The 25,031-nt window shown below is 42.9% G+C and overlaps 1 protein-coding gene across 1 annotated transcript in view; it reads right to left on the bottom strand.

Moving 5' to 3' along the window:
- Positions 1 to 533: 533 nt before the first annotated feature.
- Positions 534 to 25,031, bottom strand: part of snrka (SNF related kinase a) — a 47,205-nt gene continuing 22,707 nt past the window's right edge. Inside the window, exons 3-8 of the mRNA XM_047599711.1 lie at positions 23,140 to 23,281; positions 13,470 to 13,682; positions 7,619 to 7,753; positions 2,877 to 3,075; positions 2,679 to 2,764; positions 534 to 2,577 (exon numbers count right to left, since the gene is read on the bottom strand). Coding sequence (XP_047455667.1) covers positions 1,356 to 2,577; positions 2,679 to 2,764; positions 2,877 to 3,075; positions 7,619 to 7,753; positions 13,470 to 13,682; positions 23,140 to 23,281 — 1,997 coding nt within the window. The 3' untranslated portion in view covers positions 534 to 1,355. The remainder of the gene's footprint in view (positions 2,578 to 2,678; positions 2,765 to 2,876; positions 3,076 to 7,618; positions 7,754 to 13,469; positions 13,683 to 23,139; positions 23,282 to 25,031) is intronic.

Here is a 25,031-nt window from a genome sequence, read left to right as displayed (position 1 = left end):
TGTCATAGCTATAGGGGTGGGGGTGCCTGGTCTGGTCTAGGTGGGTGGTACACGTCTAAGTGACATCCACATGAATGAATGTCAGGACCAAAAGTTTCTCAACACCAGATGGTCGATGTCATTCCCTTCACCTGTCAGTGGTCATAATGTTGTGGCTGATCGGTGTACGTGTGCACTACAAGCACCCGAACAAGCGTTCAGAGCTCGGAGACGGTTTGAGAAAGAAGTCACGTGATGAGAATGAAGTCATCGTCTAAAGAAGTAAGTTGATATTATGAGAGTGACTACATTTAGAAACAAACGTGGTGCGTTCGAAGCCGCGTTAACACCTGTTTAAAGATTCACGATTCACCTTCACAGGTGTTCAGGATCACATTAACAGGGACCTGCGACACGTCCACGTGTCTGCTGACGTCTGTCCCCTTTAAGGCAGCTGTAGTCAACATTTCCAAGTTACTCATGCGACTTAAACAGCCTCAGGCTGTGTGTTCACGATTTTTAAAAACGTACAGATCATGTTAATTCAGACTACGTACTTAATCTCAAATTTAATTAACATTTTCTACAAGGTATGACTTCATTACTCAAAACACTTCTTTCTTAATTGTGAATTTTGTAAAACGGATAAAACTTTGGTAATCACTTCATCTTCTTAAAATGTAGCAACATGTGCTCTTTATGATGTTTGTCACAGAGGATCTAACGCTCCATCATGGCTTAAAACAAAAAAGACTTTGCATTAACATCTAAACCGTTCACAAGGGGCCAGCTTTAGGTACAGGAGGACAAGTAAAATATTAAACTATGAAATATTCTGTCCTTGTAGCTGTTAGCTAAATAAGAAATTAAAGTATTTATTATAAGTAAAATGCGACTCATTAAAAACTATGGTGTCAGTCACGTGCATCACGTCCCCACGTCACACAGCAAACATCCGTTCATGGTTCTGAAACAGCAGTAGGTTGAGATCTATGAGTGACAGCAGCTGTAATAATATTCTACCGAGTCTCATCGATTTGCCGGGTGTGAACCTAAATCTGGCCCCTTGCGTTGCAAAGTCTGAACCTTCCTTAAAACCAAACCCTCCTCATTTCAGTATGTTTTAAAAACCAGCAGATTCTTAAAAAAATTAAAAATAAAATTAAGGATAAAACAAGAACTGACGTTAAAAACAGTCAAATCCAGTGAAAAAGAAAAAAATGAACAAAACAAAGAGACGGACTTGAGGTGTGGTGCGAGGTCAGCTACCTGCTACAGTAAACACCAGACAGATGGGGGGGGGGGGGAGGGGGGTTTTAGATGCATGGGGAGGTGTGAGAGCTGTGCGTGGTGCTGGTCCACGGGGGGTCAGAGCTTCAGATGACCTGGCAGCAGCTGGCTGGAGCTGAGGTACAGAGCAGACCTTCTCTGGGGCCGCCGGCCCGCTGGATGTTGACCGAGATGGTCTTCTCACACAGAGGTAGTTGGAGCACGCCGTTTTTCAGGGCGCTCAGGTTGCTGTGAGCGTCCCTGCTGCTCGGCCTTTCCTGCAGGCCTGGGGGGCCGTGCGGTGCTTTGCGGTGGTGGTGGTGGTGGTGGTGGTGGTGATGGTGGTGGTGGTTGTTCTGCGCAGCGTGGGTGCGAGGCGGGCCGGTGGTGGTGGTAGGGAGGGTGATGGTGTCCAGGCTCCCGGTAGAACCGATGCACATCCTCCAGGCGGATTTCTCCTGGATTTTGACGCTCCCTCCTGAGAGGTTGCGAGGGTCAATGATGAACTTGCCCCCTCCTCCTCCTCCGCCCCCTCCCCCTCGACCCCCCCGCCCGCTGCGACCGTGCTGCAGCTGTGAGCTCAGGCAAAGACTCATCAGCTTCAGGCTCTCCACCAGCTCCGTGCCGCGGCTCGCCGTGCGGGACGACCGGGACAGGGAGGTGAGGGCCGGGTTAGTAGTGCTACTGTTGTGACAACAACTGGAGGGGCTGTCCTGTCCTTTATTACCCCCTCCTCCTCCCCCTCCACTCCCCCCTCCTCCGCCGCCACCGCACTCCCCTCCTCCGTTACCAGGAGGGCTACCCCTGTCTGGGCCCGAGGAGCCACCCCCCTCCGCCGGGGGTTTCCCCTGCCCCGAGCTGCTGCCTCCCCCGTTCCCCCCCTCGCTGCCGGGCGGCCCCTCGCTGCTGTCCCTCCTGTTCCAGCTGTAGTTGAACCCCGAGTCTTTATCCAGGCGCCTCCGGTGGCTCTCCGAGTCGTCGTCGCTGGTCTCGGAGCTGGAGCACGACGACCCCCTCCCCTGGCTCTTGCGCCGGTGGTAGCGCTTCTGCGTGGACCCCGGGGACGAGGAGGAGCCGGGCCCGGAGCTCAGGCTGCCGGCGTTGCCGGCCATGTTCATCTTGAGGCGGCTGAGCTTAGGGGGCAGACCCTCGTCCATGTCGAAGTCGTCGTCCGACTCGCCCTCCTCCTCGAAGATCTGGTTGAGGACCGGGGCGCTCTTCCTGGAGGTGAGGCGGTTGGTGATGGAGGGGGGCTTGCGTCGCAGAATCACCTGCGTCGGGAGCGGAGAGGGGTCCTGCTCTTCCTCCTCCTCTTCATCCTCCTCCACCCTGAAAAAAAAAACATTCACACAAAACCATGACATTCCGGAAGCTGCGACGAGAACATGTTTTACAAAATAAAAGTATTTGTGTTAGAAACTCAGTCAGACCTGAACAGACAGGTTCTCTGCTTGGCTGCTCCTGATGTAGAGGGAGCGGGGGTCCTGCTGGTCCCGGACCCAGAGCTGGCAGCAACCTGTAGAGAGAATATTCATCACAGCACATTAAAAAACCGGCTGTGTTTCGTTGTCACGCCGTCGCTACCAAAGAAATCCATTTCGTAGGGGTTTTTTCGGTGATGAGCCCACCTGCGCCGGTGCTCCCGCGGAGTCGGTCACGGTTTCTTCCCGTCGGCTCAGCTCCAGCATGCCTTTGGAGCGATGTCCGTTGAGCAGATTCTCCGCGCTGCGAGCGGGGGACTGGGGGCCGCCGGCGTGGGAGATGGACGAAGCTGCCAGACTGTCCTCGATGTCCTGGTGCATGTCCACTCTGGTCGGCCAAGACTGCCTGCACGGATCAGACAGAAGGGACTTTCACATCGGTTGTTTCATCAAAAGTTTTATTGACTTTTTTTTTTTTTCATTCCCTCCTCGAGTAACTTGAAGATTTATCAGCTGGTTAAAAGGTTTTTACAGATTAACAATCTGGAGAGAAGACGAACGACTTCAAAGAGGTCACACATGTGACCGAAGTAGCTGTAAAACGTTATTCGACTGAAATCTGTGGTTCTAAGTTAATATTAATCTGTGGGATGCACTGGAACAAGCCTCATCCACAGAGGACCCTCCCCTCAAATCACAGGACGCCCTCAGAAGACCCATGTCCATTCTCCGATGAGTCACAACTATTTTTGGAGGCACAAGGGAGACCTACACAATATTAGGAAGGTGGTTTTAATGTTGTGGCTGACATGCTGCATCTCTATTAGCTACCAATAAAGTTGTCTGACTAACTACCTCCTTGAATTATTTGACAAAGACACTTTAATGGGACAGGAACAGACAAAAAAAAAAAAAAAAACTAAATAATAATGTGACATGGAAGGAAAAAACTACGGCTTCAGTCCATTTCCAGTGAGTTACTGCGCTCTCCTTCCGTTCTGGTGTCTCACTCAACACTATTATCAGCAAACCACAAATTACAGCAAGAGCCAGGCTTCCTCCTTTTTTTTTTTTTTGTTTTTGTCATTTGGTGCCATAGGGCGTTGCCATGGAAACAGGGTGGCAACTTTTCCTTCTCCTTCTTCTTCTTCTTCTTTTTCTTCTTAGACTTAAAATCAAGTCAGTGTTTATCCTTAGAAAAACGTATTAGTCAAAACCTGAAAGCAGGACTGAATCGGTCTCTGGAGAAACTGGGCCCTTGGCTGCTCATTCTCTGACACCGACTCCACGTCGTGGTTTGGATTCTGCTGCAGAATGAATATCGGACTAATCGGATGCCTCCCTCAAGGATAATAACTAAAAATATTAGGGGCGTCTCGATTAAACTTTTTCACTTCCCATACGATACCGATATCACAGCCTTGAGTCTTGGCTGATGCCGATATCAATCTGATATTTTTACTGCTTATTTTGTAGCATTGATCAAGTGATATTACTCAAACAGAGGACAACAGTCAGCAGCAGAAGGTATGAGGAAAAACTAACCTATTCATTTCTAACCAATAGGTTACATAAATTTTAACTTTAAACATAAGGATATTCTATTACTAAAAAAAAATAACTTAGAAGAACCTGAAAAATAACTTCAATAAGCCCAATAATAATAAAAAAATAAAAAAACATTCAGCTATAACATCTTGCAGCTCGACTGCCACACAGCCAACATTACTCCTACTCTTTGCTACTTTGCTAGCGCCGACATTAGCAGTGGCGATCGATATGGAAACACCGATACTTCCGATACCAGGTCTTTATGCTCTAAAAGCCATTCTCAATTTAAAATATCGATACTTGAGTCATTAGAGGTAATGTAGTAACACAGGGGAAAGTAGCCAAACTGTTGAGTTGCGGCAACAAAACAAACCTTGTGAAATGCCCCAGGCCAAACCACAACACAATACGAGACATTTCTGACGAGGAGGACAGAAGAGGAGAGAAGTTTTTTTATAGTACTTAATAGTTAAACTATAATTTAGTTTAATAGTGTTATTTTACTTATTCCTTTTGTAGTGTTTGAAACACTCTGTTCAGTTTTACTTTTGTTGTACTAGCTAAACCCTGTAGTAAATGTGATCACTATCCAATATACTTACGATTTTAAAATAAATAAATAAATTACTCTGATGTCTTCTATTCTTTATGAAGCTATGATTTGAAATGTTTTTTTATTATTATTATTATTTTTAGGGTTACCAGACACATTAGGGAGTATTTACACAAAGTGTTGGTATCGGATTGGTATCGCCGATACCAGCTTGAATTTTACTCCGTATCGGATCAGAAAAGATATCAGTGGTATCGAATACAACTACTTAGCACAAGCTGTTGTTGTGATCATGTGGGGTCTACATGCTGGATCTGGGCACTGCTGGATAGAAGTGGAGTCTGGTATCGACTGCTTATATCGGAGATTTTAGTTACATTCCGATATAATCTGATACTTGTTTTTTGCTGATACCACACCAATATCTGTTATCAATATCAGATCGGGACACACCTAAATAGTTTTCAAATTAAATCTGCATCTTTTTGTTTGCGTTAAGGCCGCTAAACTGTGACACTGCATACATTAGGGTGATATCGTCACAATCTGAAGTGGTAGCTATCACTATTCCCGACATGTGGAGACGCTCAGAGAGCGATGTCTTGCCTCCAGAATCTGCCAGAATCTGCCAGAATCTTTCTTTACACCAATGCGTTTGAAGAAAACAAACTATTCCACAGCCTGGCAAACTCTTTCCGGGAGGGTTAGCGCTGGCAGGAAAGAGCTGAAACAAACAGTGAGGCTGAACGATCCCCTGACAGCGCACCTCTGAGTCAGAAAACAATTAATCCCGCGAGAGGCATCGCTGCTGGCGCAAATACGCTCTCACTGACTTGAAATCCCATTTGCAAGCACGTCTCATGTGCACAAGCGCAGGCAGATCTCAGACTTCGTTGATGATCCTCGTTGAGGAGGATAAATCTGAACCAGCTGTAAACAAAGCACGAGTAGTAGAGTTTTACATTTACATGATAAAAATGCCACGTCGGTAACATGTAGCACATTTCTGAACTCCTCAGTTTGCACTAAAACGCTAAAAACTAGCCGCCACCTTCTTCGTTGATTCAGTCACCTCTGATGTTGTCACCTCCTACTCGTCATCATCTCTTGTCGCTTGTTGTTTTGATGAGTTTTAGCTCCACAGAGGACGTGTTTTCAGATTTCGGCGTAACACTAACTGTAACAGGGACAACAAACACCTTCCACAGTGCAGTGCGCATACGGGCGAGTGTCTTCCTGCAGCGGGACGGACACTTGTATATGGGTCAGCGTGAGCCAATTAACAGAGGTCTCCTCCAAACACATTAGTCACTGTCTTCTGTTTCAGGAGGCTGCACATATTTCCAGTTCTCCCTAACAGAAGGAGAACTTAATTATCTCAAAACCGCAGAGGAATAATATTTATTCTGATTAAACACAGTGATACCGTAGCGGCAAACAGACCAACAGATGTGCATTTCCTTGTTGCTATGTACGCAACACAATGGAAAATGTGATGATTCATGTTCCGTTCTGAGGCAGCGATGATCCCTCACGGCTCAACAAAACACCTGAATCTATAGAGTTAAATGATAAACTCGGTGCTTATAGGTATTAGTGTTTGCACCGCATTTTATTTGTTTTTAATTATCTATCAAATCACGGTCTGTGTGGGGAATTGGCAGCTGCAGCAGAGAGCGCACAGACGCTGTGAAAGCAGATGAAGACGGATGAGTGGCGCCGTTTAAGCTAGAACCGCCACTGCATGGACGCCTCCAAGAAGACAGGTGAGGAGTTTAGTGGGTCGTTGCAGCAAACTAGCCGCGGTTCATCAAACGTGTGGAAATACTTCACTAAAGATGAAGCCTACTATACTATTGTGACACGCCAGTCCTGAAATACAACAAAAATACAGCTGCAATGCACCTGAAAAGGCATCCGCTAATGCTAACCGTCAACTTTACCAACATACCAAACTGTAGTACATGGAGAAAGCTTCAGAGAAATACTTTACTTTAATACTTTAATTACACTATCCCATCTTCCAACACGCTGTGCAGCACTATTAAATGATACTCATGGTGCTGCGATGCAGCCTGTTTTTATACAGGCTATACACATCTGCAGCTAAGGCTATGTAAAAGATGAGCCGAGTCTGTTCTCAGCGCACGTATTCAGGTCAAGAATATGGATTTCGGGTGTCGTGAAACCCCCAGTAAGCAGTAGCTTTAAACTGACGCTTAAAGCATTTACTAGAGTTCGAGAACCATCTGCAGAGCAGAAAGAGGAATGTAGTGAGAGAGATGCCAGTATTTCATAACCACCGCTGTCCTGCCGGAGCCTCCTCTCTTCCTTATTTGTTCCTCTCCCTGTTGCTCTTCCTTTTATAACCAGAGGGATGACGTTGGTATGGAGGACAGACGAACTGGGATATGTTTTTTTTTTTTTATTTTGTAGCTATACAATGACTCACTGGAATCGAGCAGTAACTCACTAACCATTCAAAATGAATCTGAAAGCCAAGAGATTTAAAACTTTATACCATTTCCTCTGCTCCGTCCCCTCTGAGCTCAGCAGTTGGAAGCTCAGTGAACCCAGAAATGGAAATGAAACCTTTGGAGATCTAACCCAGTCTTAAGTAACCGTGGCTCTGTGCGCTCTGCAATGTGAAGCGGGACAGGTTTGCCCTGTGAGGCAGTGGAACTAGATGGGTCAATTACCTCCTCCTGGGCTCGTACTATGACTCAGACACTCATTATGATGAGGAGCGGTGATAGTTTGTTACTCACAGTCTTCACTAGTTCACTAGGAGACGGAGCAGGCTGCTGTTGTGTAATATACTTTGCTCCAGAGTTTTTTTTTTTACCTGAATTGGGCTTTGATGTTGCTGGGGCTGGAGGAGCGGGTCTGGACCTCCTTCTCCTGCTTCTCCCTCAGGATCCTCTCGGCCAGCAGGTAGTATGTGGCTGTGATGTGGTTGTATTTGTTGGTCTCCAGGGCCCTGAAACAACACACAAGTGACTTTAAGTATGTAGAGATAATAATAATAATAGTAGTAACAATAAAAACACATAATAAAGGAAACACAGGAGAAAATGGACGTGATAGATTGTTACTGAGGTGGAACCAATAAATCCTTAAAAATTCAATTATTATTTCATGCAAAGTCATTTTGTAGTTTGCTACAGAAGTGTGGTGCCCACATGTAAAGCACATTGGAAATTTTAACGGAAGATGAAAGAACAGAAAACTGTCTGGCATCCTTTAGCGTAATTAGACCGTCTCGCATTGTTTCACTCATTTTTACGTATTATTTCCTTGCAGCTGGTGTCATTGTTCTGATTCAGCTGTAATGTATTTTTCATGTGCTCGTACTCAGCACCATCCAGTCCTGGGGACGATCAGTGAAATAAAAAAAAACAAAGCGTAGATACGAGACATTTCTACGACAACACAAGGGGGGGCGAGAGGAAAACCTGAAGCGACCCAAGTCCTGACAGAGCAGCAGAGAGAGACGTTGCTCAGGACTCAGGTCTGCCTGGCAGGCTGTGCAGGAAGAAGAGGAGGAGGAGGAGGAGGAGGAGGCATGATGTGGCAGTTTTGGTTTATTTATTTATTTTACCGTCTGATCAAATTATTTAGATTAGCAGAGCAGACTCTAAATATTAAATTTGAGCTAAATTAAATTAATTTGTGGTCCTGGTCTTCATGCCCAGTCTGCAGCTACCCACTCGTACCTGAATGCATCATTCTCCAACCAGCCTATGATGCCTCATAAACGCTTTTATGCTCTTGTTGTTGTATGTTCATTATCTTTCTCTTGTGTAACAATTTTACATATGCATATAGCCACATGTACATTGGATCCGATTCCTAGATTACTTTATTGTTATCGTACATAAATGCAACAAACTTTAACGCACAAAGATAAAGACGGAGCTCATATAAAAGTATAAAAAGATAAAGCAATAAATGCTAAAAGATAATCTTCTCCTCTCTTTTTACCCAGTCGGCTTCAATCAGATGCATCCCCGCATTGAGCTTAAGGTTCTGCTCAAGGTTTCTCCCTGTTAAAAAAATAGTTTTTCCTCTCCACCGTCACGTTAATGCTTGCTCTGGGGGTTTCAGGCTGGGTTTTTTAAGGTAAGATAAGATAATACTTCATTGATTCCCACTGGGGAAATTCTTTTTTTTTTTTTTTTTTTTTTTTTTTTAACTACTCATGTTTTAAACCTTTTCATTATGAAATAGCCATTTTAATAAAGGCTTTTTATATTTTTTTCAAGCTACAGGAGTTGTTTGGACTTTTCTTTTGAGCATCTTGAGACAATTTGTATCATTATTGACGCTATTTAAGACAAATTTAAATGAATTTTATACAATATAAGCAAGCTGAAGTTAGCTGAAAGACATGTAAAAGATAAAACCTTTTACTAATACCTAATAACTTATACTAATAACTAATATCTGCAATATCCCTGACACCAAGTTTCTAACAATAATAAAAGATTCTCTGCACACAAAATAATTAACAAATAACAAATAATATCAGTAATTAGATTAACATTACAATAAACTACTACATTCACACATCTAAACGTGCCCTCCTGACCTCAGCGACCCAGACGTGTCGTGTGAAATCTGAAAGTAAGAGGCACATTTCTGAGACGCCCCGTGCAGCCGGTGGGATTAGAGCTTAATCTCTGCATATTAATGAATCCAATCGAGTCCTCAGCTGTATTCACACGAGAAGTGAGAGCTTTCATGCACTGTGTGCGTGTGTTTGCTCGAGCTGCCGTTAGTGGCGTGTTTATTAGTGGATGGAGGTGCTGCCTTTACTCTTAGCCCGAGGCGCTGGTCTGTTTCAGCATGTAATGTACATAAACCGGTAAATCTACTTTGATGTGTGCTCATGTGTGGCGCTGCTTTTTGCAGCGTGTGGCTGTGCTGCTGACAGTTTGACTCTGCTGCTACCGACTGATAAATCACACGCTTTATAGAGAAGAAGTACAAAAAATATTAACGATGGTCTTTGTGTAAATACTAAGATATTTCTGCTTCATTTACAGAAAAAAAAAAAAACACACACATCATCTTTACTTCTTTCATTTCTTACCATCATTGTTCTGCATCTGATAAAAGACTGTGCTTTGTTTACTTTTCTATTCTGCAACACTTTATTTATTCGCCCTCCTTTTTAATGGTTTATCGTCTCTATAGATTGGTATGCGTGAGACGTCACAGCTAAGATGCTAAGTCTCTGTGGTTTACAGACAGTTGAGCATGGAGATTAGCAGCATTAGTTTAGTCTAAATTGTAAAGTTAATTTACAAAAAGGTGAAGAGCTGTTGTGTTGAGTGACTGTATCAACAGCTTCCAAAGAAAAGTAGTAACTAAGAAACAACTGGGATCCAGACACAGAAACCTGGTGTTGTGGTTCACATTTAGTGTCAGGTAATATTAATTTATGCTGTATTTTTTGATGAAGTCAGACCTTAACTCACCTTTTTAAGTTACGTTCTGGAGGGCTGTGAGATACGTTTGTGGATGCTGTTGTTTTGCCGTAGTTACAGCCGACAGTAACTATTTCAGTTCCAACAATAATTAACAATAAAACAATAAACGTAATACTTGTGATCACTCCTCGTCATCCTTTTAACGCTACAGTATCTGAATGACTAACGTTACTTCTCAATGAAGCTCCTAGCGTTAGCATCTTTTATTTAGCTACATTTATCATAACTGAAATGAACTAAAACCAACTGAAACTAATCCATACCCATGTTCTATATTAAACTTAGCCTAGTGCCATTTATAAAAACACATTATTACACATTAAGCTATCCACATAATACACAGGTTCAAACATTATTACTTGTGCAACAGCAGAGTGGCTGTTGAACTGCCCTAAACACAAACATCCTTAACTGGTACACACACATACACATATGCACCTGCTAATATTTCATCTGGGGACTGAAGAGGCTCTCGGCCAATAGCAGGGAACCTGACTGAGCGTGTGATATGTGGCCTCGTGATTGGCTCAGCAGCGATAGGGGCGGGGCCTACGATGTACATGAGGCTTAGATTGACAGGTCTCGACTAGCGTGGCGCTCTGTGTGAAACGATGCACCGTCGAGACGACTCCTATCACTGAATGAACGCTGACTGAAAAATAACTGCTTCCATTTACCTATTTAGTAAAATATGTTGGATTCATGTTAATGTGTATTTGAAAAACATATTTCAAATTTAAAAAATATAAAAAATGTCTAATCAACCAAACATTTTGCAACCCCCCTGCAGCATTAAAGGCCTATGGTTTATCTAATAATGCTTCTATTTAGTGTCAAGGAGTTAGTCTAACAGGTTTTATCCATAAATAAACGTAGAACTGCAAACACAAAAACCTGAGACATGACGAAGAATTATAAAAATGAAATAAAAATGGAAGCATAAATGTAGTCACCTAAGAGCAGTATTAGCTGTATTTTTGTTCAAATGTTATTTGCTGCAAAGGCGGCCAATCAAAACTTTCCCTGTACTACAGTGGGATGAACACTGTAGAGGTAGTGAATGAAACTTGGATCATACAACGTTGCCTGCAACAACCCAGTTTGGTCTCTGTGGAAAGACTCTTCATAAGAGTGCAGGGTGCAGCGCAGGATGAAGCACAACTGTCGTAACACAACATCACACACTCCGACACAACAGATCCATCAAAGGCCGATGCTCAGTCAGGAAGGAAAGCTTGTAAAGACTGCGAGGTATTTCCTCCCAGACGGCTCGAACGCGGCAGATGCCTTCTACACACGCGACGGTATGCGGATATGAGACGGTGGTCGCGGGGCTTAAAAACAACAGATGTGGGAGGTTCTGATGTGGAACAGAGGGTAAGTGTTGTGACAAAACGTACCGCACAAAAAAATTCCAGTTGATTTTCTTGGCACGTGCTCAGAAGCTGCAGACAGACAACCTTTATGCCACAATCACCCACGTTGAACAATTGCAAAATCGCAGATGCTGAAACTGATGTGAACCGTTGTTAGGTTCACTAAAAAATCAGGGGGATAGTTCATCTGACATCAAAATGTATTCCAGGTTTCACAGAGAAGAGGGAACTAAACAAACTAACTGCACCGTATGAGCCTTGTTCCCTTTGGGTTGGGAATCGCTGGATTTAACAGTTTATAAAGTTGTAAAAACTAACTCTCTTGGATTTATTCTGACATTAAACAGATCTGTGAAGCCTCGTAGATTTCCTGACCCTAATGCTACTTCATTGGAAGTCTCATTCTCCTCCATCTCATGACGTTTGAATCCAAGATTTATTTCATTTCAGTAAGTTTGGAAAAGATTAAATGCACTTTGTGGGGTCCATGGATATGTTTTATGAAATACGGCAACACCTTTTTCGCCATATTTAAACTCTACAGTTGCAGACAGTCTCCCTGATCCCTTTTTTTTTTTTTTTTACAAGTGTATTGACTTTTTGTCAGTTCATAAGTTTTGAATATAGCCCTGAGCATTTACTTAACACCAACAGCGACAATAACAATGTTTTTTATATTCTCTCATGTTTTGCACGGGACAGTTTGTTAGGGATGAGTAGGGAAATGAGATACGTTCACAGGATTTCTGCACTTATGGTTCAGTTGCCGTGTTTTGAAGTGATTTACTGAACCAAAATGAACCCGACATCGTTGCTCAGAAATCAACAACCCTTCTCCGTTTCATTCCTTTAATACTTTCTTTTGTCTGTTTCTCGGCATGTGGCAGCACAGCAGGATTCTCTGGTAGCTGCAGGGTGAAGAGCGGACTCTTCTTTAGGTCGAACACCGGTTGGCCTTTGTGTTAATGTTGCCTGCACATTGTTAAAAACAGCCTCTCGGACGCCGGTGAAGTAAAGTGAAACAAAAAACAGGTTGATTCACATTTTATGGAGGAGCAGAGAGGAACGGCGTGACTGCTACCGATGTAATTGCAGCTGGTTCTTGTTCGTGTGAGAACTACTTACAGCTGGACTTCTAGGTAATCTGCTCAGAGATGTAGTTCTGCGGGTTAATGTGTTGGTCTTGATAAGCACTAATGAGGTTATGGTTTTGTTATTGCCATGAGAACATTTCTTCATTCATATCATTTCATAATTAAAAATGTATGAGCCCTCCAGCACCTACTCATTCCAGTCCTACGCAAACAGGACGGCATATTTTCACAGACGCCTCACATCATTCTCTGACGTGGAAGTCAAAACTAGCAACTGTGTATCTCAAAGTTTACTGTATGCACCTCTATACTTATTCTCATTACTTGTTAACATATCAGGACAAACTAAGACAGTTAAAAACGCATACATACCTGGTGGAAATGAGATAAAACAAAAGAAAAACAAGCAACATTTCGAGGGCAAATTAAACGAAGGTAATCAAAGTTCAGTTCCACGAAACACCGAACGCTCTGATTGTTGGTTACGTCCAATAAAACTGCTTTTATGGCTTTTGATAAGCCTTCAAACTCATAAATCAACCAGACTTCCTGGTTTGTGTAAGACGTTTTAATTAAACTCCAGCCAGTGAAACCTTTGAGTCTTTTCTTGCCTTTTCTTCTCTGGTGTTTTTTTTTAGTTGTGTTGTGTTTCAGAGTATGATGCATCTATTATCATACCTCTACACTAATTAAGGCATCAGAGCGAAAGACACAAAACGAGCACAACTCACTCGACTATGGCCTCCCGGTCGGCTATGTCTCCCAGCACCATGCGCTGGATGATGCTGTTGTGTTCCTCCTCCGACAGGTTCTTGTGCGAGACCAGAGGAGTGTTGTACTTGGTGGCTGGAGACGGGTCGACCCCCTGCAGCCAGGCATGGCTCTCGATCTCCTCCAGGGACGCTCGCCGCTTGGGGTCCCTCTGAAGCATTCGATCTATCAAACTGAAGAAAGAAGGAAAGGAGAGTGAGGATGGGGGGAGAGAAACAGCTGTTTTTTTTGTCAAACCCATGAAGAAACTGAGGCAGAAACTCGTTCAACACAACACTCAGAGCAGTGTAGTTTCTGCTGTTCAGTGAAGCGAGTGTGCGCAGGCTTGTAGAAAACAACCCCATCCACAAACGCACGGCTCAACAAAGGAGAGCCTCAGGAAATGATTCAGCGGTCCACCTACACTTGAAGGACAAAGGACACTCCTTTGAAGATAAACACGTCCACATTTTTATCCAGAGAAGACTGATGGTTTGCAACGGGAGTAAAGGAAGCCATCTACGCCAAACGGGAAACTCATTCTCTGGACAGTGGAGGTGGACTGAGATATAATCTGCCATCAATCTACAACACGGTCCTAACATCTGTCCCCGAGGAGATTCACCACCATTCACACCTTGAGACTGGAGCCTCTGAATGATAATACGCTGTTAGAGCACCATTAATAAGAGAAAGAGGACATGAAGAGTGATGAAGGGACGTCGTCTCCATCAGGACTGAATGGACTTTTAAGTTGTGGTTGGTGGAGGTTTATTTGGTAGCTTGATTAATGATTCATCAGAACTCACCCTGAGTAACTGGAGAGTTATGAGCTCTACACAGATGTTATGTTCAGAGCGAGAGCAGTGTGACTTAGACTTTAGAAATAGGTGTTGCTGTTGGGCCTTTGAATACTCCATCTGCATTACGGCACATTATTAGTACCGGGTGACTTCTTCCCAGGTGCTAAGGGGTCTCCACCTGCTTCCTCACCTGCCCCTCCTGCCTGAGGGAAAACAGACCCATCAGGATAATGTTGTCAGAGCAGCTGATATGCGAGCGGTTTGACTCGAGAGCTCAGCTCACTGCTTGAATATGTTTTTAGTTACTACTTCCTTCACATCTGGAATGAGACGATGCGGCAAATTGCAGCATTCGTGTTAATTTAATAAATATTCTGGATCCTCCAGAACTGAATTCTCTACTTAAATGTCAATGAGAACATCAATCGATCAAAAAAATCCAACAGACTATTTTTAAAAAGATCTAAAGGATTGTAACTCATGAAACAAAATGTACAGCTGTTTAACAGACTACTATACAGAAGTGACAGCGTAGGACATGGTTGTTGTCGTTATGGATGCTACTGTGGAAATGATGCTATTCTTTGATGGATGCAGGCCGTCATATAGTTTAATTATCTCAGTAGAGGAATAAATGTACATTTTTACAAATAACAACAACGATGTTTACCTCTAACAGGGAGGCCGTATTAGAGTAAGTGTCTCTGTCTTACTTTATGACAGTGCATTTACTTGTAAGCAGCTGTTTTCGTGTACACCATCTGTCTCAGTTAATACTAAAAATGAAGAGAAGTCTGTCAACACATTCTGCAGCCATGAAAGTCATTTGCATGAGGCTTTCTAAATTTGCATCCTGGCTGGACGCTTCCTCTGTGCAACCATTCCAACATTTTCAGCTCCGTTGTCTCAGAACTGTCTGACCCGCTTAGTTGGACACAAGGCATGGATGCATGGATGGATGGATGGATGGATGGATGGATGGATTGTAGAGTCTTATGGCCTGAGGGACAAATGATTTGTGATCTAGACGTAGACCCAGGTACTTATAGGTCTGAACCACCTCTAAACACTCCCCGTTCATGGTTACAGGCTGCAGGTGGAGCCCAGACCTCCAGACATCCACCACCATCTCTTTGTTTTTAGCTCTACTGAGCCAAAGGTGGTTCGCTTCGCACCACAAGACAAAGTAGTTCACTGGGTTCTTGTTCATCCCTGATACGCCCCACAACTGCAGAGTCGTCTGACTCAACTTCTGCATATGACAACCACAGCTGGTCATCTGGCAGCTTACAAATGACACAGTTGAAAGCTGGGATAGCAGTTTAACGGGATTAGGCGGGATACAGAACCTACGGAGAAGAGCACTGCGCATCCAGATGTGAGCCATCTTTGTCATCTGTGTTGTAAAGACGACAAATATGGACTTGATGCCGCAGACTTACAAACTGAAAAAATAAATAATATGAGATATGTGCAACACCGAAACTGAATATTAACGTTTACTTTACGGCCATAGGGCTGATGACCACCGCATGCACACTTTCACACATGTGGAGCAAAGCTGAGAAATCTTTGGATGTATGAAGGCGTCGCTGAATTCGTTTTTTCCGACTTGATCTAATCCTCAAGGGTATTTGTGGCAAAGTGCGAGCAGACCATGGAGATAGAAGCTACAGGCTAACAGGCTGGGGACAGCAGTGCTCTCCTGTCTGTCAGTCATGCTGGGGATTAGTCAGAGCTAGCCAGGCTCCCTGAGGACCACAACCAGCAGCAGCAGTAGGAGGGGAAATAGACTGTCCCAACTATCTGCACACTGCATGCTCGCTGACATCCAACACCGCACCGCTGAGCTGGTCCGATAACCACACACACACACACACACACACAGATGTATGCATATGTTAACCAGATGCATTCTTGATTATGCATCAAAGCTGGCTAGGCCATCCCATCTTATAACGCGCTGTGGAGAACTGTTAAATAGTTGCAGCCTGTTTTTATACAGGCTATACATATCTGTAAGTAGCACATGAGCTGTCTCTGCATATGTTTAAATGTCAAGAATATATATTTATCCATGCAAAGCATTACTTTCTACCGTGTCTTTATTAGTGACGTCATCAGCGACTAGTCTGCGTCGACTCGACTTTCATCACATGATGGTCAGCTTTAAAAATCTTGCAGCCAACGTTGGGTTTCAGGCGGCTCCTTGAGAGGTTTTATTGTGCAAGTACATGTCTTGATTACAATGAGAGTGCAGCATCCATCAGCACTACACCCAAGCCATTTCCACGTATTTGTATTAAGGCTGATCTGAGTTAAATGACTCGAAATAGGCGAACGTAAAGCTGATCAAAACATAATCCTTTCTTTCGCGTGCGCACCGCTTTGTTCGGCCCGGTCTGCCAGAGTCATATTGCTGCTCGTTATTACGACATCTGGCTCTCCTGTTGGAGATATTGCTGTACAAGCCAGAGAAAACAATATTGCACAGATGCAACAGTCTGTCTTTATCATTGGCAGTGTTCAAAACATTGAGTTAGCTTAGCCACTAGAGCCTTTTATTGGTTAAAATAACTAGAGTTATTAATTCTCAAAGGCCAAAATTAAACCTGTTAAACTGTTGTGTGTTTCTGACACCAGTACCAAAGTGGACTCAGATCAGGTGCTTTAACACTTTTGAAAGATTTTTAATGACACATGTACTAATCTGGGTATGAATTGTGCTCTATGCAAACACGACTTTATACACACGTCACAAGAGACAGTGAGAACCTCACTGTTGATATTGTCCTGTTTCTACTACTTCATGTAATATGCAAAACAAACAGACCACAGCACAGAGCGAAGGGCTGTAAGAGGGTTTCTGCAGGTCTGAACAAGTGAAATTTAGGACTTTTTAAGATCATTGTGGGTCCAATTTAAGACCTACATGAAATAAAAAATAAGGAAGGGCTAGAGGAGAGGTGATAAATGGACGTAAGGATTTAAGACCTACAATGCAAATTATGCTCATATTTAAGACTTTTTAAGGCCTTAATTTTGGACTCTCAAATATTAGAGACTTTTAAGACTTTTTAGACTTTTTAACCCTGCATAATAGCAAAAAGTAGACAGAGTACATGTATCTGAATGACTTTGAAATAGGGCAGAATATATATCGGGGAGCCCTGGTGCTATGCTACTTAGCTAATAGAAAATGTTTTACGTTTTTCCCACTATGTGTATAACTCCCAAGTTGCTTCTAGTTCATCTATTTGTAGAAAGTGTCTCACACAAAACACACAAGCAACAAGAATGCCCCGTTGAACCCTGTTGAACTACACAGCGCGTAGCACTCTAACCAGCACTTGACTTGTAGACTACAAATGGTTGTGTTGTCTCGTCCCATCGCTCTCTCTCGGGATCTCTAGAGTCACGCTTTAAAGTACTCGCAGTCACACAAGGCTGCCTTGCCTCTTATATTTTCTCTTTCTACCGGTTACACATATTCAAACTAATGTATAACAGCTCGTCCCCACATCCCCCGAGGGAGGCGTGCTTGAGAGATGCCACCAACCCACGAGCCAGAGAAAGTGTTAGAGTGTGAAAGGGGCTGCAAGGGAAAAAATCAGCGTCAAAATAGGCATCGATATTTCCAGTGCTCTCCCAGATTTAAACTGTAAATCAGCAACAGGGAACTGTCTGAACCTCTATCCCGTGGCCCGTAGACACACTTCAGACGACGGCCGTTCACACGTCGTTCTGTGAGACAGACAAAATAAAAGAAATAAAAATCGGCGGCTGTGGCGGTGGAGGGATGACAGGCGTGTGAAACGAGCACTGTTTTGAGTCTAATCCCCAGAAATTAAAATCAAGGGGGTGACAAAAACAAAACAAAGCTCGGGAAAAGAGGACGGGTGACGGATGGGGAGAGCGAGCTGGTGAATAATTAATTAATTGAGGCGTGTAAACGCATTTTGGTGAGTCGACGGGGAATAGAGAGCAGAAAGAGACACGCACCCGCGCGCACAAAGAAAAGAAAAGCAGCAGAGTGAAAACTCAGAAATTCAGAGGACTGTGCTGATCCAGGGAACTGGCACAAAGACAAGCTAAAAACACAACCTGGGATATTGTTAATGTAAAAGAGAAGTTCCTCAAAATCACAACAGGTGCAGACTCGCAGTAAAACCCAAAAGAATCAAATTAAAAGCAAAACTTAAAGAGAATCAGAATCTTTGCGTCTCTTTCTTTTCTTCTGCTGCTTTCCGTGGGTCCTATATAATATAATATATAATATAAAATAGCTCAGCCTTAAGCTAAATAACCACCTCCTCTTTTAACAACACCCTGCACACAAACTCAAAAATGCCACAGTAATAGTGTGAAAATATAAAAGTAGTTTGGACCTGGACGTTTGCCAGTTAAGAAACTTAAGGAAGTCGAACAATGGGGTCGATTTGCACTTTGCTCTAGATAATATTAGTTTTTGCCACTTTAAAATAATGTCTGAGTCAAAGAATGATTATAACGTCTGGATATACCATCGACATCTCTGGAGCTGCTGGTTTCCCATAAAAGTCACCAATAACTGGTCAGGAATTTGACGAGTAATGGAAGCTTTTTATTCCCCACTCTCCGACACTAATACGGCTTCTACCCCTATGACACACACGTCAGTGCGTTTGATGACTCTCCCCTTCTCCACTTTTCAGTCATATTCCCCATTTCACAGCCTCCAACCACGAGACGGGAGCAGCCTAGTCTCTCCCAATTAGTTACAAGTCCCACAGAGAGCAGGCGAAGCAACACGTGTTTCCTCTGTGTTTAAACCAGGCCCCTTTTTAATTAAACATATTAGCATCTAAACAATGAAATGTATTTTCAGTTCACACAGTTCAAGTCCACACAGTTCAAAGTGGAATTCCTATACTAACTGGACACTTGAATCATTTTCCTTCAATAAGATGTATCTTACTGGTATTTGCATGATATATATATATATGTGATGTGTGTCCATGCACAAATAAATACAGTTAAAAAATAGACTCAAGTCATTTTTGAGGATCGAAAGTTATTAAGTGGAACAATTTAAGATTTGAAATTCATACAAATATCAGGCAGAAAATCTGCACTTTGGACGGTTCTTGACACAGGAGAAAAAAGATTGATGACTGATGTACTGATGAATGGATTAGGATCATAAACACGTCATATAAAACTCATCTTGTATTTTTCCACTCACAATTTAATTCAGTATCCAGATCTTATAAATATAAGATGCAGCCAATTATAAGAAAAGATTAAAGGAAGAATGAAGTAACATATTTATAATGAGAATACATTGGAGTGTATGTTCTTATTAACATCATTTTTTGTTGGGGGAGAGATGATGATGACATGTCTACGCTTGAGTGAACAAATGCAAGAAGAAACAGGAAGTATAATGTTGCAATGGATGCACTGATAAAGACTGCGGGCAGCAACATGAATCACGTTTTAGATTTTGTAATTATGTTTGTTACTAGAAACTACAGTGTTACTTTAAAGTCAGTCATACAAATGAAATCAGCCATATATGTTTTAGGTATTTTGCATGCACCGTTTCAATAGAATCAGCGCAGAGAGGCAGGAAATGTGGGAAACAAAGCAGAGGAGTGACGCACGGCAAGTGGTATTTTAAGGTATTTTGCAGATTCACCCCACCCACTCCAGCACTTTTTTAGCGAAAACGCGAAACGCTCCAGTCTTACATTACAACCTGTTTGCAATTTATTTTCTGTAGCTGCCTCATTGGCAATTAATGATAATCTCCTCTGGCATTTGGCTGCAAATCCCTGGGTTTTGCTCAACAGTGTAGCCAACGGGAGACGTTGAGAGAATCGTCTGCCCTGAAGTGCGGTAAGACGAATCACTAGAGCCACAACGAAGCCTGTTTAGAAAACCATAAATTGTGAAATGCGCGGATAATTCACCAGCGAGTGCCATGGTAAAAATATACGCCCGAGCACGCAACAAACACGCTCTTCTGCCCTGAAATCAAAGCCCATCAGATTGCTCACAGCTGCTTCAGCTTAGCACTTTCAATCTAGTCAGATCTCTCTCTCCCTCTCCTTTGACTCAGAGGAGATAAGCATTTATTTCCTGTGTCTAAAAATACTCTGTTGTGCAGCGGGAGTGTGGAAATACAGAATTGGCCTTCACAACGTGTTGAGCAAAGTGATGCCGTCGCTCACGTCCACGAAACCCACTTATTACCCATTGTGTCAAGGCAGACGTGCGTGGTCGTCTAACTGCAGTAACAAAGGCTTCTTATTTTAGGGGGGCAGTTGTTCACCTCACACAGTGCGTCAGTCCAGATTGACGATCGGGTTTATTTAAAGTGGGATTGTGTTTCCCTTATGAGGATATTAACCATCCCCTTTTGAGAACAGGATGTGTGTCAATGTCTTTTATAATCAATGCATTGTTTGTGTTTTTAAATCTAATAATACTGCTTCGAGTTTAATTATAACAATGATTAATTATGCAGCTGCTGATCTATATTCTAGCTGTTGGGCTTGTTTTCAAGGTGGAACATGTGTATGTGCACTGTTAAAACGTTCTCAGCACATGAGACGCTCAAACTGCTTTGAGGGTTTTTAATCTCTGCCAGCTACTGCAGAAAATTGGTTTGCATGGCCTGGAATGAATCAGTGCAGCTACTGCTGTGATCCAGGACCATCCACCATCTACACTGCAGATCAACACAACCGCATGAGGCCCAGCACATCCAAAATTATTTGCTGGCCGTTGGTGGTGGGGTTCTTCGTGGAATGAAGAAGTAGAAAAGCTGCAGGTACGTAGGAGTGTTCACATCTGTTGGTTCTGAATTGTGCGAGTTCAAAACGTGGTCCAGATGGCAACATCTGAAATTCAGCCTTTGAGGGATGAGAACTAGTCGATCTGACTGCAGAGATTCTTCCTAACGACTGATTCTGATGAAGTTCCTCCAGGCCTTTCTGCTCAGGACCTGTGGTGCAGCTGCTGCTCACGTTAATGAACTTGGAAAGTGAGTTTTTTTTGGTTTCACAGTGTTGACCCATATCAGGAGATTAAGGAGAAGGTGATAAATGACTCAACAAAGGACCTATAGAAAAGGGTCATCAGGGTCTTATCCACATTAAACTTGGTCAGCGTCCTGAGGAAATACAATAATGAATCCTAAATACTTGTACTCTTTAACAACTTCTATCTCCTGATCACTAATACTAGTTTTTACAGTGTTAGTCTTAAACACCAGAGTTAGTGATAGAAACAAGGTCTTGTCGCGGTCACTGATGACGTTGACTACGTACATGTGTTGATTTGTGTGGAATATGTTGATGCATGTCAACGTTGACTAAGAAAGCCCTCAACTAACTGTCAAAAGTAAGAGATTAAGAGACCCAGATGTCTGAGAGACATCGTTGTTAATATTTTTTATTCTACGGACCAAAGTAATACAACCAGTATCCAGGGTTTCCTATATTATGGATACTATATTTTCCTATCACTCCAAAAAGCATCTCTCCCTCTCAGATGTATCGTGAACTAACTCAACTTAAAAGAGCTAGCTAGTACAGTTAAATTGTATAATACTTTATTTAGTCTTGCACACATTCTCCCATAGAATGCCACGTCTCAACAGTTTATGCACAGGCTGCTGCTAATTGTTGCTAAATCACAAAATTAATGTAATGATGCTAATATTGGATTTAGTGTTAAGACAACTTATTAACTGAAAAAAACAAAAAAACAACTCATGATCTTACTCTACGTGCAGATATTTCATGCACAATATGAATTGTTTTTAATACTGTTTTTTAATGTACCTGAGTATTTGGACTATTACAGTGAATTTAGTCTGATCGTTGTTGGTGGTCAGAGCTTGGGAGTCGTCTTTATTTTTATAAGAAAACAACTCAACAGAGACCAAGGAGCAGATGCTAATCGTGATGTTCATCGCTAGCGTGGCAGCGCTGCTTTCCAGTTCATTTAAGTTGTAAGCAGATTGTTTTATGCAGATAGAGTAAAACTGGACTTGCAACAAAGCTCCGGCTTGTGTTGATAGTTTTTTAGCTTATAGTTGTTTAATAGAACATTCTGTACTTTTAGGGACTGAGCTGTGGGTGAACTCAGGACTGAACCCTGTTGTTTTGCTATATTGTCTTTTTTTTGGGGGGAGCTTGAGTCAGAAATGTGATTAAATATGCTCCACAATTAGCTATGGCATTTAACAAAAATGAGCAGAAGGCTGTTTATTTGTCTGAAACACTGACTGCAACGCGGTGAGTCAGGGATTCCATGCAGCCAGTGATGATGAGACGGTGCATTGCATGTTTTTTTTTTTTTTTTTTGCAGGAAATTGCTTTTCAGTTTTCTCATGAGCTATGACTCATTATTGCCCAGAGACACATTTTGTCAATATAGACTCCTCCATCTTGACCGTAAATGCGAAATAACCCTTTTCGTGTTATGAGATATTCAAAAGTAAAAAGGTGGCAGAATGGCACGCGCTGCACAGTGTGGCATAGCTGTACTGTAATCAGGCCTCTGGTGCAACCTAACAGCTCTTTCATTACAGGTCAATACCTCCCGCTGCAGGCCGTGTCGGCTTAATGGGACTGGCTGCGCTCCAGACCACATGTACAGTGTGTCAACAACAAGTCGGACACAGACGGAGAGGCACAAGTGGTATAGAGCAACTGTTCTGTGGACACATTCAGTGGTGAATGGGGAAAGCAGAGAACGGGGCGACGCCGGGGGAACACTCGAGAAATCAAGCGGCGCAAGTTTGAGCCGTATATTGGAATCAAGTCTTTATTGCTTGTCTTATTGCGTGACTCACTCTTTGCAGGCGCCGGAGACGTGGGCCGGTACAGTGTATTTACAGTCCATGATCATGGTGAGGGTCTCACTGTCGTTGGCTTCCTGGAAAGGTGGCTGCCCACATACCAACATGAACAAGATCACACCGAGACTCCAGATATCTGAGGCAGAGAGAGAGACACACACAATGTGAGCCGAGCATACATGATAAAATAAAAAAAACAAACATTTGGAAACATTATAGGAGTGACTCCAGATATCCAGATAAAGATAAGGGCTGCACCTGTCAGAAGATCAACTGACTGGATAGCAGAGAGGAGAAAAAATTCAGTTTGATCCCTAACGATCACCTAATTGCTTAATTAATCCTTCACACAAGCAGCATAAACAGAAGGTACAATATTGCATAATAGCAAGTTCAATTCAGTTCAAATTTTAATCCATGCAACACAAGCCTTTCGAGGCAAAGTTAATCCATCAGTTCTTCTTATTCACCCCGAACCATCGTCATCTTTCTGCAGGCGAAAGTCACATTTCTGCTTCTGTTTCTTGGCATGAAGGTGGTGTGATGAGCGCTCGTGTGCATAAAACATCCGCTTTACTGAAATCTAAAACAAGCTCTCATGTATAAGGTAACGCAAAAGTGTTTGTGCTAATGTGCTAATGAATATTAAATCAGCATGTGCGAACCCTAACACACACACACACACACGGGCCTCACAGGTGTTAAATGAACCCACAGCAGGAGGGCGAGAATCTACCTCCACTGTGGAGTAAAGACCTTTCTGTCACTGCAAATCACATGAGGCGTCCTCGACCTCTTCTCCACGTACAGGAGGATGTTTGAGCAAACACAACTACAGCGTATGTCCAGCAACATCCACTATAATCACTGAACTGATGTGTCATGTTTCCATGGCGGCTTCAGTGTCCAACAGAGAAGCAGAGCAAATTCGCCCGAGCTTCTCCACTCAGACATTGGCAACTTTGAGGTAATTACCATGATGAGGATTTTTTTAAGTAATGTTCTAATTAAGCTCAAATGCTCTGATGCCCTCAATACTTAATGAGTTGGCAGAATGGAGCCCTAATGATGCACGGGAAAAATGCCAGACACTAAAAAAATAAAACGCGTCCTCCATTTTCTGCTGAGAAGTTTGATGGAGACCTTTTGATTATCTGATGAGCCGTAGAGCAGTGGTTAGAGAAGCATTTCTGGGATCTAAGGGTCATAGGTTTGCGTCCCACCTGTGTCTTTGGTTAAGTCTGAGGCACCCTGAGTCCTGAGCAAGCACCTCACCGACAAACTGCACGGGTGGCGGCCAACTGCTCCCAGCCAACAAATGGATGAGTCACATGCAGAGGAAGAATTTGCCCACATGGGATCAATAGAATTTATTTTTAGGGTTGTTGGTATCGGGCAAGGCCGAGTTTCTGTGGTTAATTATTCCAGCTCTGCCATAAACCAAAACCACTTCTTCTTTCTCTTCTGTTTTAACGGTGGTTGGCTAGTGTCGAAGCTGCCAAAAAAAATCTAAGAAGAAGAAGAAGAAGAAGAAGAGGAGGAGGAGGAGGAACCACACATGCCTGCTGAGTGACAGCACTTTACTCCGGAAAAACTGTCAGACAGAAATTTAGAGAGGCCTGCAGGGTATGTGGAGGTTGGGTGACGAGCCCGTTTTTGGATAAGATAACGCAGGTTAACTGGTACGACTTCCTCTTTCCCAACCGCATCAGCTTTGACAGTTTTAATAACTGTGCACACACGACGTAGGTGAAAATTTGGAGGACAAGAAAAGCATTAACGAACCTCCAGGAGAGGGAGTTTTGTTTATTTAGGAACTCAGACTGGCTGATAATGAAAAATTCAGAGTGTTTGATTATTATTATAATTATTATTAAATTGGTCAA

Source organism: Mugil cephalus, chromosome 11 (genome assembly GCF_022458985.1).
Source record: "Mugil cephalus isolate CIBA_MC_2020 chromosome 11, CIBA_Mcephalus_1.1, whole genome shotgun sequence".
Classification (NCBI taxonomy): Eukaryota; Metazoa; Chordata; class Actinopteri; order Mugiliformes; family Mugilidae; genus Mugil; species Mugil cephalus.
This window is presented reverse-complemented; position numbering and strand designations above follow the sequence as displayed.